Below are 14494 nucleotides of genomic sequence, written 5' to 3'. Positions count from 1 at the left end.
TTACAGCTCAAATACAGTCAAATCAGGTGTTAATTAGTGTGGCAGCCCCCTCTGAGTGAGTGTAAGAGTAAGTCTAAAATATGGATTCAAACACTCAATTGTCATCATACTACTTATAAGTACAGTGTCAAAAATACTTCAAATTGGAGCATACAACACAAATAAATAACATTCTCTTTACATTTCTTGTTGAGGCAGATGTGTTTTAATATAGTCCCAAAGTCTATAGTGTCTATTTTATGCCTCAGCTTTGAACTAGGGTTGCTTCCCTGTCTGGAGAGGCCGAGTTCTCCCTCGTTTTCCTTTTCTTCTGCGCCGCTTGTCCTCCACCTGGTGGTGAAGAAGGGGATTGCATGTCTACTTCCACCAGCCGGGAGAGGAGAAGGTCGACACTTTGTTCCAAAACTCCACTCAGGACCTTCTGCTCCTCTTGGGAGAACCGACCCAGAACATAGCGGTCCACTGGTGTTTTACTGGACGGCCTGCCAATCCCCACTCGCAATCTGGGCATCACCTAGAGGAGAAACGTTAACTCTGTACGTTTACTGAATTCAACAAACTTTGAGGATGTTCATTACTACAGTTTGGGTAGTAAAATGATACACCAAATATTACCACTGAAAACAGGAATATATATACAGTAGGGGTGTAACGATATAGTAACTGAATCGAAAAATTGATTTTAATTTGCAATGATCTACTATATCGTTTGCAGGGAAAATGAAAAAGAGGGGTCTAATTACCTTTCCATTCCATATAGCTAGTCTTGGTCTATCGATAAATGTGTGTAATCATGTCAAGGTGGGTTTGTCCATTTGTGTTGAAATATATATGTATTTGCTAGATAATTACAGCGTTTACTTCCATAATAATAGATTTTTTACATGTTTTACCCAGATTTAATGTCTTTGCTAAATAAGTTACTATATCGATTTTAAATCATTGAATCGAATCGTATTGTATCGCCACGAATGAACCAATATCGTTCATGTATTGTTAACCATGTATCGTGATGTGTATCGTATCGCTGTTAAAATGTATCGTTACACCCCTTATATACAGCATATAACCAGCTCAGTGGCCTTGTGGTTTTGTTAGACTCTAATCTAGACTAAGGTGTCCGGCTGTCCGCCCTGAGACTGGGAGGTCAGGGTTCGATCCCTGGCCGGGTCACACCAAAGACTCTAAAAATGAGACCCAACAATGCCTCCCTACCTCAGTATCAAGGGTTGAATTGAGGTTAAGTCCCTGTGACATACTAACATCATGTCCAGGGGGTGTGCTTGTACATCGAGCTGCCTCATGCTACAGACCTCTGGGCCACATGGCTCTGCAAGGCTTATTTATATAATAGAGAAATCTCCACATTTAAGACTCCTGCACAATCATCAATGTACAGCCTAGGTGTGGGCGATATGGTGATAAATATCGTTGAGTTCATACAATGTCTAAACGATGCGCCTTTTCAGAGATATTGTATATATTGTTATACAGTAAAAAGAAGCCTGTTGAATTGTTGATACAGAGATTCATTGCAGAATCCATTTTGCATTTTCGTCTAAATCAGTAGTTCTCAAACTTTAAAATGTCAAGGTCTCCCCGTAACTCTGACTGTGTACAAATGAAACCAAATGGACCCTTACGGGTGCTTTGGTTTCATTTGTACACTGTCAGAGTTACATATTTCTAAGGATCAATTTAGACCTCCCTGGACCCCACTTTCAGGACCGCTGGTCTAAATGGTCTGTTACTCGTTTCTCTTTTAGTTGGTGTTACCTAAATCCAACATGAAAAATAACCGTGATAAGATTGTGTATTGTGATACAGCTTTGAAAAATATTGTGATATTGTATTTTTCCATATCGCCCACCCCCAGTACAGCCCTGTTGAATATGCATTAACAAACCCAAAACTACTCGCACACAAATATTGAGCTTCATGACGCTTGCACAGAAATATAATGCAACAATAATGACATCAATAGTGGAGGGGTTTCTTACATCAGTCTGAAGACAGTCAGAGCAGGATCGAACACCATTATGGCCCCTGCAGGAAGAGACATCTTGAAGTCAGAATAATGATTATGCAGATAATTGAGTTAACCCATTCAGACACTATATTGTACACTATACTGTGTATCATTATTTTATACTTTAACTATTGAAAAATAGCAGATATACAAGCTCACAGCGCAGCACCGAGTGCCGCGCTGCAAGCTTGAAGCTTGTAGATCTGCTATTTTTGAAAAATCGTGAAAATTAGAATTTTGACCCGATTCTATAAGTGTCTTTTGAATCCTTCTAAGATTTTTTTGAAAAACGTATGTTTCTATGTCAGCAATCTGGCCAGCCATCGTCAAAGAAAAGGTCCTTTTCACTTAACTGGAGCTTAGTTAGTCTGTTCTTGAGAGACTACTATGTCAGTGGTTCTCAAACGGTTTCATGTAAAGGATCCCCAAAATGATATGTATTTGGCCACGGACCCCCATCTCAAAATAACTAGTTCCAGGGACCACCCCCAGAAGCAAAATTTGAGTTACAAACGTTCGCTTTGAAAATACATATATTCAAAGATTTGCACACATTTTCAAAAATAGCAGATCTACAAGCTCGCAGCGTGGCTGTGAGCTTGTATATCTGCTATTTTTCACTGGTTAAATCATTCAATAATTCAAGGTAAAAATGGGTTAAATACACTTTAGGACGTAACTTCATTAAGAAACACACCTTGCGCTTCCTCCATGTTTGAAGGCTATCTTCCCCAAAGGTTTGTCCAGCTCATCATGGACAAGAAGTATGTCTTCTGGCTTGATTCTGTATTTCCCTGCTACAATGTAGAGAGAGTTAAATTGGTTCGTTTAGGGGAAATCTAAATGTGATTGAGTTTAATCAAAATTGTAAAATGATAAAACTATAAAACTAAATTATAAAAGTAGCAAGTGGTTAAGTTTGTCAAATGTTTTTTTTTTTTTTTAACTTTTTTTCCCCTGCTTTTTTTTTTTAAATCAAAAGGGCACACATTTATTTATTTATTATCAATATACATCTTTTCAGACAACTTGCACACAGCCGCAACTACGTAAGCCTCTGACCTCACCTGCTTTGGTCACTGACACCCCATTGACATTCATCAGCAGCTTAGGACGAAGCAGCACCACTTGGGTATCCTGGATCTCTGAAACAATGACCTCACCAGACACGTGCTTGTCACCGCGCCAACGGTCAGCCACCCCGAGCCTGGCAGCGAGCGCACAGAGTACAGCCATGCCCACGCTGTGCCTGGAACCTTCCATGCCGGGGTTACCCAATCCTACAACCTGCCAAGAAACATTACAGGACAACACACATTAGAGGAACACGTTTCAGAGTGCTTTTTATAAGGCGCCGCACAAGATGGGGCCCCATGTCTACATAAGTAGCCAAACTGAAACATACTCTGAAAGTTGAATTCAAGTCGACCAGAAGGGGTGCTACATACATATCTATAAGAAAATGGGGTGGCATAATGCAATTTAAAGTTCCATGTTTGATCATTAGAAAACTTTGTCTTCATCATCTACTCATGGTCATCTTCTTTGCTTATTTAATTATTGTCTGCAATATTTTATATATATATATATATATATATATATATATATATATATATATATATATATATACACACACACACACACACACACACACACACACACATATATGTGTGGGGAGTTATGCTTCATAGAGAGAGAGTACATGATGAGAATACATCCTTGGTATTTTGAGCACAGGCCATGAATGCTGCTCTGTTAACACACAGCATACAGTATATGAGGTGCTGCTTTTAGTAGTGTGTACAGTTAGGCTACAACGTCTCACTTACCAGCCTCCTCCGAGAGTGTAATTCTGCTTCACAGGCCATCACTGGAGTGAACGAAGCACTCAACAAGGCTCGGTTTATCACTCTTGATAAAAGTCGCCTCATTGTGACAAAGTTCAACAGCTTCTTGAAGAAGTGTGATAAACAGTTGCAAAGTTGACTAAAAGTTGTGACGTGTTTCATTGGTTGTCATAACGACATTCACAATGTTCCAACGGTAATACCCATTCTAACTGTAAGACTGTGTCTGCATTGTAGCACCAAAGCTAGCTTACTGTATTGGCAGGAACAGCTCGTCTCATCATCAACAAGCCATCCCAACGTATGTGGCTATAATTTGTTTTGATAAATGGCACTATTAGACACAAATAGTTTCAAGTTCAACTGACTTAGATTTCATCAATATCATAAGGTAAAGGTCTAAAATAAAAAATAAAAAACTAAATACCAGCTACCCTGGCCACCTAACAACAACACCGACCTTTCCACGCTTTTCCAAAGTCAACGAGTTTACATTACAGAGAGAACATACTAGCCGATCTCCCCCACTACTTTTACTGAACAGCGACATCTGGCTTGGAGGTGGAAAACAGCACTTGGGCTCAGTAGAAAACTCATAATTTCTGATCAGTGGTAGTAGTGAAACGTTATGAAAAACTGTTCCACTGTGACAAGATCTAGACAAATGACATTAATATTGATATACATCCTATAATAGTTATTGTTTTTTTGCAGAAATGTTTCTTCTATAAAATGGACTCTGCGTTGTGTCGTGTGTCCTGTGAAGGACCTCAAAGACTTTTGTATGAACTTGGCTGCTATGGAATTTGAAGGGCATATTATTCATGTGTTTTATTTACTGATTTGTTTAATTAATCACTTTAGTTAGGTCTCAACTATAAGACAGGGTTATGCAAATATCAATGGGATTATCATTTAAGGAGATAGACAGGACAGTGCCTGAATACCCTCATAGCTGTCTAAATACTTCTCCAAAGTGAGTTACACCTACAGCCAGGGTTCCCACGGTCATGAAATTCCTGGAAATATTTTGAAATTAGAAAAAATATTTTTCCAGTACTGGAAAAGTTTTGAAATTTATCAAGGGTCCTGGAAGGTCCTGGAAAAAATATCTATGCTTGCATTGTCTTTGGTTATTGATTTTGTTAATACCTCTGAAATGACAAATTAAACATGGGCCAAATTGTTGCGAGGCGTTGTGAGCATGTAGATCTGCTATTTTCACAATATAACCGTGTTATACAAAATTCCTCAACTCTTAGTGCTCGTCAGGGTGGGGGGTGGGGTCCCCAGTTATAACATGATTATTTCGGGGGTCACGGCCTGAAAAGGACCACTGGCATACACTGCATTGCGCACAGGAGTAAGCGACCTGTTATTGAGCTGAATTATTGTTATATAGTCCTGGAAATTGGGTTAAATATTCTGGAAAAGTTTTGGAAAAGTTTTGGAAATTAATTGGTAAAAATGTGTGCGAACCCTGTACAGCCACAACACTAGAGGGAGCGACAATGATCTGGTACCACCAAATTCCCATTCTGCTACTCTGCCACCAACATGTGCGATGCCCTGACACCATGCATTAAAGGACAACTTTGTTTTTTTTTTACAACAAGGGTTCATATTGGGATTGTAATTAGAGAAAAGAAAAAGTGAGTGTTAAAATGTTTTCATTTGCTTCGTTCTATTGTTTTATCGCGTTTACCATGCTAAAATGTGGGGCATGCATACGCATGGGGGCATGCGTATAAGTGGCTAAATAGGTCTTTTTAGACACAATAAGCCAACAGTTTCTTTATTGCTATTTACAGTAACAATTCTAGCCCCCATAAGTCACATCCAACCATTAAAGCTTGCGTTGTATCTTGGGAATGGGCTTCTTCTGTGTAAAATGACATATTTAGCCACCCCGACGCAACCACTGAAATAAGAATCTCTAAAACAATAGAAAGAAGTACATGAAATAATTTTAACACTCATCTTTTATATTCTTTGATTATAATCTAAAATGTGAACCCTTGTTGTAAAAAACTAAAGTTGTCCTTTGAGGTACATGTAATTTGGACATAATAGTGTTGTTGATGACATGTATTGTTGTGTTAATTCTGATGCTATGTTAATTCATTTAATATGTAGGACCACAATGGAAACAAATCCTCAGGACTTTTTTGTGTTATCCTTTTAGACTTATTGTCTTATTGTACCACATGCTGTTTACATTTCTGAATAATAAAGTATTCAGTCAATCAATCAAATTAATCAGATAGGCGTTTAGTGGATTGGTTTGGATAAAATAAAACAAAACAACGAATGAACAATACTACCACAATCACATTTCTTTATTCACTTTTTGAAATGGTTTGGTCCTTTCCAATTACACAATTCTTCTTTTGCACAAAGTAGTGCAATGCAAGATAGAGGGCGCCAGATCCCTTTGAGTCACACCCTACCACTACTTCCTGTTCATCCAGCAGCTTTCTTTTCGCTTTTTTCAACTTTTATTACTTGTCAAAATACATTTTATTCGTCTGCCTCATCTTTTTACCATCCCAAGTAATACAAGTTGAAAAAAGTGAAAAGAATTCTAATGGAGAAAATGACTAGAATCAATGCTCTGTGGATGAACAGGAAGTAGTGGTAGGGTGTGACTCAAAGGGATCGCGCGTCCTCTATCTTGCATTGCACTACTTTGTCCAAAAGGAGAATAGAGGTTCATGCTTGGTGTTCTGTTACTGAAATGGACATCTTAAGTTCATGGTTCACTTTCAGTGAATTTCTGCCTCAGTCATCACTGGGGTAGCACGGAACCGCGTCAGCGACCGGCTGACAGCGCTCCACCACCGCGTTGATCTCGCCGACTCTCACGCCATCGTAGGTTCCCGTGACCGTGGTCCAGCGGGTGTCGCCGTTGTGGTTGGTGCGGCTCAGCCTGCCGGTGAAGGGAATGTCCGCCGTCATCTTCCTCCCGTCCATCCTCACGGCGCACGAGTGGTTGGGCGGAACGAGAAGCTCCACCGAGACGGAGTGGCTGATGGATTCCACCATGGTGGTCCCCTCGGAGAAGGTCACGGTCTGCTCCTTTGACATGTCCACGGTCCCCGGTCCCAGGATTGGCACCTTGGCATTCATGGTGGTCACAGAGCCGTTTCGGGTTTCCCTCCCAATGTCCCAGGTCTTCTCCACGGTGCTGGTCTTCTCGAGATTGATTTTCTTCGCTACGCTGGTGCACTCCAGGTTGGTGACCCTGGCCATCTGCAGGGTCTCTGGAGGGTGGTAGAAGAGCTCCATCTGATCGATACCGTACTCCACATGGGAGATGTGCTGGCTGTAGCTGTCCCTGTTCAAGGCCAGGACCTGGTAGCTTTTATACCAGTACTCGTCACCCTCCCAGGGGAGGAAGAAGGCCTCGTGCATGGTCACAACTTTGCCAAGACCGTACTTGTTCTTGCCCACAAAGATGTCCACATCAGGACAGGTTCTGACTGCAAACCTGGGGACAGACCCGTACGAATCTTCAACCCACTCGAGGAACTCAAAGTGGTCCACGTTGACCAGCACCTCAAACTTGGAGGACTTGTATTCATGATCAGCGAAGGGGTACTGACAGAAGTCACCGTTTCTGGGAGAGTAGAAGCCAGCCTCACAGTTGAATTTGCACACATAGTCAGTGCGCTCGGTGTAGCCATTGAAGATGGAAACGGCGCCTTTCGGAAGGGAGCCTTCCCACTTCACCCATTTAAGGTTTTCATGCTCACCAAACATGGGGAAGGATAGGGAATCTGTGTCCATCTCTCTCAGTTTGGCTGGTTTACTTCTATCCAGAGACGGGACAACATCTTCTAACTGGGGGTTAAGCCAGGGCTCTATATGACAAGAGAGACAATATCTCATTTAAAATAGTGGTATTTTATATCAACAGACAGACAGACAGACAGACAGACAGACAGACAGACAGACAGACAGACAGACAGACAGACAGACAGACAGACAGACAGACAGACATGCAAAGACATAAACATAAACATACAGTATAGTTAAGACAAAACTCTTCCCTGGCATTTTTCTTTGTTTGACCACTCAACCAATTACAGCCTCGATAGACTTAAAATAAACCGGACCTGAGTTGGTTCGGCACTTTTTTCTATCTACATTAAATCTCTTATAGCCAAAAATAACCAAATATACAAGCCCACAATGTTGTTCCCCCCAGAACATGGATGCTGGGGTTCAAGCGATTAATCAAAAACGTCAACTCTATATCCATTGTCTGACTTACTGTTGAGGATTTGCTCCTCTCCCTCCAGCTGTGAGATGTAGAGCAGGGGGTCAGACAGCAAGGCTGGACTGCAGAGCTGCAGGACTGCCAAGAGGACGCAGACACACCACCTCATCTGGACACATGGGGACAGGGATGTGCAGAGAATGTTAGAGAAGCAGGGGCTGACATTTCTAAAAGGGCCTTTTGGCGAGAACATAAAAAAAATAGCAGACCTCCAAGCGCTTGGAGGTCGGCTATTTTCGGTGCTTGATACCAAGCATAATCAAGTCAGTACTGAAGATGTGGCGTGCAGCAAGGATTTCTACACAGAGAGGGCAATTCTTTCAACATAAGATGCTGCATTCAAGTTCAGGAGAGTTTGGACAATTTCTTTCACCTTGGTAAAAACTGCATTCATCCCTGGAGAGGGCACCTTTTTGCAGACGGATAAAAGGGCAGGGGCTCAAGCCTGTGTGCACGTGCCTGCATGGGGACCACACTGATTTATACGTTGTCACCTTGTAACATTCAAGTACTGTAAAGCCAAATATATTTCCAGCTAAATAGATATCTATATAGGACTATGTATAGAGAATATAGGCCTGAATGCAGTGGTAGACAGTAATGAAGTACATTTACGCGAGTACACAATTAAAAGTCTGTTCTGTCTATCTGTTTACTTACTGAGTATTTGTATTTATTGATACTTTCACTGCAATACATTTCCATAACAACTACTTTTGACTCCACTATACTGTATTTCTAGGAAGGGAAAAAATATGTACATTATACCATTGTAGATCTATTATTTCAAATATTGTGAAAATAACAGATCTACAAGCTCAGGATTTTATTTTTCCTAGAAATTAGTTTATTTTTGATTGATTGAGTATTTTATTAGACAAAAATGGAGAACAGTAAAACACCCTGCCTAAAAGGAGCATCCCAATAAGTCATTTTACAGTCTTTTTTTACATCGGAAGTCCTTGGTATTCAATTCATGGACGTTGAATTTGTTTTGAAAAATTGTCTATATTTTAACAAACCAATAATGCATTGATATTAAAATAAAATGTACTTCGTAATTTGTACTTTTGAATACTTAATCATTTTTTAAATGCATTCTCCTATTACTGAAGCAAACTTTCTCTTGAAATTGAGTAAGATTTTACCAGAAGTATATCTCTACTTTGACTCAAGTACTGGGGTTGAGTACGCCTACTTTGTCCACCACTGCCTGCCCTACATGATTGGAGACACTTGCCTGCAAACCGGGGGAGGAAAATGTCATTTGTATAATTATAATAAAATATATATTACAATAAATGAAATTTAACTTTCTGGGCTTTTGAAGTTACATGGTGATTGTAAATGTTTTTCTACATGCATAATAGATACAACACCACAGATGTACAGTTGCATTTTATATTGGTGGCTTTGATACAGAGACATATTTTTCAACCTACACAGTTCCACAGCGTAAGGACTGCATACAGAATGTCTCTAAAGTCTCTAAACAATGACACAGAAATACCATTCACCTTGCCTAGAAGGCACGGTGCCAAATTAGATGGCTTTATACATAATCAAGTCAGTAGTTGTATTGATTTTGTATCAGTTCTAGACAGAAATAGGCCATCACGTTCTTTTAGCTTTAAGAATGTTTTATGGCTATGTTTTCAGATCCAGTTTATCCCAATTCAGAACATCAATCAAGACTTGACATAAGCACATAGAATCATGCTGCAGAGTGAATGGTAATAGCCACAGATTATAGCCCAGCACTTCAATATCCGAGTGTAAAGAAGGTGTTTTACCTTGATAGGTTCCTCCTCCAGTGAGGTGTCCTGCTACGTGCGCAGAGTTTTAAACCTGTTTATGGCCCACAATAAACGTCTAGCTTTAGCAGCCTCTTGGACTGTCCCGTTGTTACGAATAGAGACCTGTCGCAAAACTATTGCACAGGGGTTAGAAGAGTGACAGCAATCTGGAAGGTGGCATTGTTACCTTTTCCTCCACGAAAAGGAAAATGCAATTCTGAATGGGCTTTATTGATTGATTGACTTTATTAGCAGTTCGCATAGGAAAAGCACAGGGCAGGACAGTACAGTTCATATACAAGGGCTACAAATAGGATTTAAACCCAAGTATTCTATTAGTATTCTATAAAATTATCCCTTTCCACATCAAAATCTTAATTTGAACAAGCTTACACTTTCCAAGTATTCGACAATGAATGAATTACACACATATACACAGTATGTTCTGAGCAAACTGTATATGCCTATCCCCAGAACCCAATAAATCAAATTGTCAAAAACATTCTTAGTTTTCTGGGTGTGAATTGGTAAATCTATTACAGGTTAATGTCCAAAGTTTTGTATTTTTATTTTGTTGAGGGGTGAGACCGATACGACATTAGAGGACACTTTGATAAATGCAAGACAGCAACATTATAAAAATAAAGATAATAATAATGACATTCATATTCATAACTATTATTATGAATGTCCTGCCCACTATCATTATTATCTTCATTTTGTAAAGTAATTTTATAAAAGAGTTATAAAGTGCTTTACATAAATAACAGAATAAAACAAGCCACATAATTACATAAAAAGGTTGATCCCCCCCCCCCCCCCCCCCCCACACACACACACACACACAAATATAAATGTTGTAAAATAGTAATAAAGTGATAAGAATTGTGACATTGCAGTTAATTGACATTAACTGCATCTGCTCTTATCAATCTTCTGAAGACAGGCAACAGTGAGTCATCTTACATAACCACTGGAGATGGCTTTCGAAACTACCATTGTTCTCTATGGACAGACCTATCATAGATAAGCACTGATGTCAAGGCCAGCTGAGGACATCCTTGGGAGACAGATAGGTATTATCAGTCTGATGATGCATGAATGCGGACTCTGTGTTGAAATGTATAGAGGTCTTTTACATTGATAGAGAGCTTAATATGGACTCTCTCATCTTTGTCATAACCATGTCACCAGCACTTACACCCTCGGAGCTGTTCTCACATTCAGCTGACTGTGAATACTAGCTATTCAAGGTCAGTGTGATATGTGTCTGTACATTGAGTGCAGTCGCTGAATGTGAACAAGCAGGGACTATTGGACCATTCATAGTTGCCATCATCTGGTCTCTGCTGTTTACAATGATGAGTAGATGAATGTATAATCAGTATACATAGAAGAAAGTGTCATCTTATAGTTAGAGCCTTATAGGCCTAAATAAACACTGCCAGCTCAATGATTTGTTGTCTCAGAGGTTTTTCATTGTACAAGTCAAACTGTAGGTTCCAACTTCATTTGTAGCAAAGCACATCATTATATAGTATTTCATTGCTGAGGCTACTTATTTATAATATTTTATAATATAGGAATGTCATAATAATTAACCTTTTTGTCCACTGTGCTGTCTTGAATATACAAATGCAATGCCAGTGTCTGACAATGTTGTATTAACAGATACATATGTGTTTTGGAAGTATGGTATAGGTATTTTGAGACATCTCAGATTACTAGATAGACGCTTGTGTCCTACATTAACTGTTCCTAGAGTAAAATCTAGTAAGGTGCATTTAGCACTGGTGTAAAGTAACTGAGTACATGTACTCAAGTATGTACAGTAGGTACCAATTTGAGTTTTACTGAATTATTTCCAATTTTCAATACTTTTACTTCAACTTTACAGGGCAAATATTGTATCTTTTTATTACACTACAATAATTTGAAACCTTTAGTTACTAGTTACTTTGTAGATTTGGATTTTTATTACAAAACATGCATTAACCCTCACAAGCTCACAACGCATTCTGCATATTGAGTACTTTTGGTACTCTAAATGCGTTTCGATGCCAACATCTTTGTACTTTTACGAGAGTAAAATGTACAGGGAAGCTGAGACACACAATTATACCTCACTCTTATTATTGTGTGATGCTGTTAGATGGATATAAAGGAATGCTTTGCTGAAATTAAGTGGTGGATTTTAAAAGGTTTTCTCCATCTCAGGGAAAATAAGGTCCTTTCACCATATTGGCAACTAACTAATTAAGCCTACAAGGAAGGATTTGTTCTTTTGTTTTTAAATATTTCCAAAATTGATACATTTTGTCCTCGAAGCAAAGATAAAGTATTCATGCCTGTATTTCAATTTCAATCTGTCTCAATTAATTACTCTAACTTATATTCCACCCTCATGAAACAACAGATGAGACCATGTTACTTGTGTTGTGTTAACACCCCTCCAATGGCTTCCAAATAGTTTTGAAATATACATTAAGATTTTATTGATTGCAAGACATGAAATGGTCTATAGTTCCAACTCTTTCTGCTTTGAGTTAACGTAAGGGCACTAGACATTTTCATTAATATTTCATACAGATACATCTGTATCTTCTTTTACAATGTTGTGTACATTGGTTGGATGGTGTTTATAAATCCTTCTGAGTGCATGGGTGGAGGGTGGGAGTGGGGAGGGGGGGTTACTGTACTTTGCATGTTTGTTGCAGTTTTTGTTGTTGCCTTTAATGAGAAGCACGTTGATATTGCTTTGTGTGAATTGTGCAATACAAAAAAATAAAATAAACATGTCCACATAATATTATCCATACATTTATTGAAATATATTGTGTTGTTACAGTTTTTTCACGATGGCAAGCAAGATATTTTTTGCAACTCAGACACATCTCACAGACACAGATCTTTTTCATGGAGGTGCCAGAGACATCAGAGGTATTGTAATATCAGTGTCTTAAGGGCAGGGCTTGGCGTCGGCCACAGGTTCACAGCGGTCGATCACTGCCCGAACCTCCCCGATCTGCACCCCATCGTACGTGCCTGCAATGGAGGTCCACTGGGTCTCCCCACTGCGGTAGGTCCGACTGAGGCGGGCCGTGTAGGGGATGTCAGCCGTGATCTTACGGCCCTCCATGCGGACAGTACAGGAGTGGTTCGGTGGGACGGTGAGTTGCACGGACACAGAGTGGCTCAGGGCCTCCACCATGGTGGTGCCTCTGTTAAACTGCAGCGTCTTCTCCCCGGTGAACTCAATGCCCCCGGAGCCGATGAGGGGGATCTTGGCAGTGATGCCGGCGGTGATACCCAGCATGGTGGAGCGCCCGATGTTCCAGGTGGTTTCCACCTCAGTTGTCTTGGAGATAGTCACAGTCTTCACCACACTCTGGCACTCATTGTTGGTCACCCCAGAAATGCGCATCGTCTCTGGTGGATACTGGAAGATCTCTACCTCATCAATGAAGTACTTGACATCATAGATATGCTGACTATAGGCATCCCTGTTAATGGTGAGTACCTGATATGATTTATACCAGTACTCATCCCCCTCCCAGGGGAGGAAAAATGCCTCATGCTCAGGTACCACCTTACCAAGTCCATACTTGTTTTTCCCCACATAGATGCCTACTCCAGGACAGGTCCTGACAGAGTGTGGAGGCAATGAACCGTAGGAATCTTCTTTCCACTCCAGGAACTCAAAGTTGTCCTTGTTGGCCAGGATCTCGAATTCAGGGGCAAAGTACTCGCTGTCTCCATAAGGGTAGCGGCAGTAAGGACCCAGGCTTGGGCTGTAGAAACCAGCCTCACACCGGTATTTACAGACGTAGTCAGTGCGTTCAGTGTAGCCGTTGTAAATGGCCACAGCACCGTTGGGGAGGGAACCGTTCCAAGTCAGCCACTCCAGATTGACATTGTCTGCAAACATGAAGGAGCTGGGCTGCGTCTCTGGATCCTGCCGATCCTCAAACTCAGCAGGAGTCAGGGGGCCTGGAATCAGTATGTCACTGCTCACGGGGGGAACCCTCCCCTGCAATTCTGGGTTCAGCAGGAACACTGTGTGGAAGACAGAGAAGACATGGCAGGGTGTTTTATTTGGAATCAAATCTAATTTACCAACATGGAAATAAATCAGAAGAATGAATCTCTCCAAATATCATGGTAATCCTTTAAAGGGTAATTTACCTCTTCTGTGATGTGAGCTCCGCCTCACTATGTCCTGCAGGCTGGCAGAGGCCAGCCCCAACAGGGCTAAGAGCACCAATGCTGACAGCTTCATCTAGGGACAGGCAGAGTGAGGAAATCAGTCTTGATTATATTATTCTTTACATAGCCATAGATCAAGGAAATTAACCAGAAAGACAGTGTTAGGAAGTTGTTTTGAATTAATGCCAAATGGTAAATGGTATAAATCCATCTATCATTGTGGTATGCATCGGCATACTGTACATACTGCCTGATATGATGCCATCACATAGATATGTGTTTTTATGAATATATAATATTTAATATTGCAATATTATAAACATCCTTACTTATA

General features: G+C 40.3%; 3 protein-coding genes across 4 annotated transcripts; all 3 read right to left on the bottom strand.

Annotated features, from left to right (window-relative positions):
• On the bottom strand, positions 1-4312 carry ptrh1 (peptidyl-tRNA hydrolase 1 homolog). Of its 2 annotated transcripts, XM_080738274.1 has the most exons (6): positions 4131-4312; positions 3859-3981; positions 3097-3316; positions 2727-2826; positions 2001-2046; positions 1-514 (listed from the first exon to the last, which is right to left on the bottom strand). In XM_080738274.1, exons 1-6 carry the CDS (start codon positions 4158-4160, stop codon positions 245-247), a joined length of 789 nt encoding a protein of 262 aa, XP_080594400.1. In that variant the 5' UTR covers positions 4161-4312; the 3' UTR covers positions 1-244. The 2 variants fall into 2 exon arrangements, with proteins under 2 accessions (XP_080594400.1, XP_080594399.1); XM_080738273.1 differs by having other exon boundaries at positions 3859-4312.
• A 2345-nt stretch (positions 4313-6657) lies between these two features.
• LOC308295469 (natterin-3-like) lies at positions 6658-8267 on the bottom strand (the record flags this gene model as incomplete). The annotated part of the gene is made up of 2 exons (XM_080738519.1): positions 6658-7739; positions 8153-8267. The coding sequence occupies 2 exons, from the start codon at positions 8265-8267 to the stop codon at positions 6658-6660; spliced, it is 1197 nt and encodes a 398-aa protein (XP_080594645.1).
• A 4646-nt stretch (positions 8268-12913) lies between these two features.
• Positions 12914-14233, bottom strand: LOC308295255 (natterin-3-like; the record flags this gene model as incomplete). The annotated part of the gene is made up of 2 exons (XM_080738268.1): positions 12914-14010; positions 14140-14233. The coding sequence occupies 2 exons, from the start codon at positions 14231-14233 to the stop codon at positions 12914-12916; spliced, it is 1191 nt and encodes a 396-aa protein (XP_080594394.1).
• Positions 14234-14494: the final 261 nt, after the last annotated feature.

This window comes from Nannobrachium achirus, assembly GCF_963921795.1.
Source record: "Nannobrachium achirus genome assembly, chromosome: 12".
Classification (NCBI taxonomy): Eukaryota; Metazoa; Chordata; class Actinopteri; order Myctophiformes; family Myctophidae; genus Nannobrachium; species Nannobrachium achirus.
The sequence above is the reverse complement of the archived record's forward strand: the minus strand, read 5'-3'. Positions and strand labels throughout refer to the sequence as shown.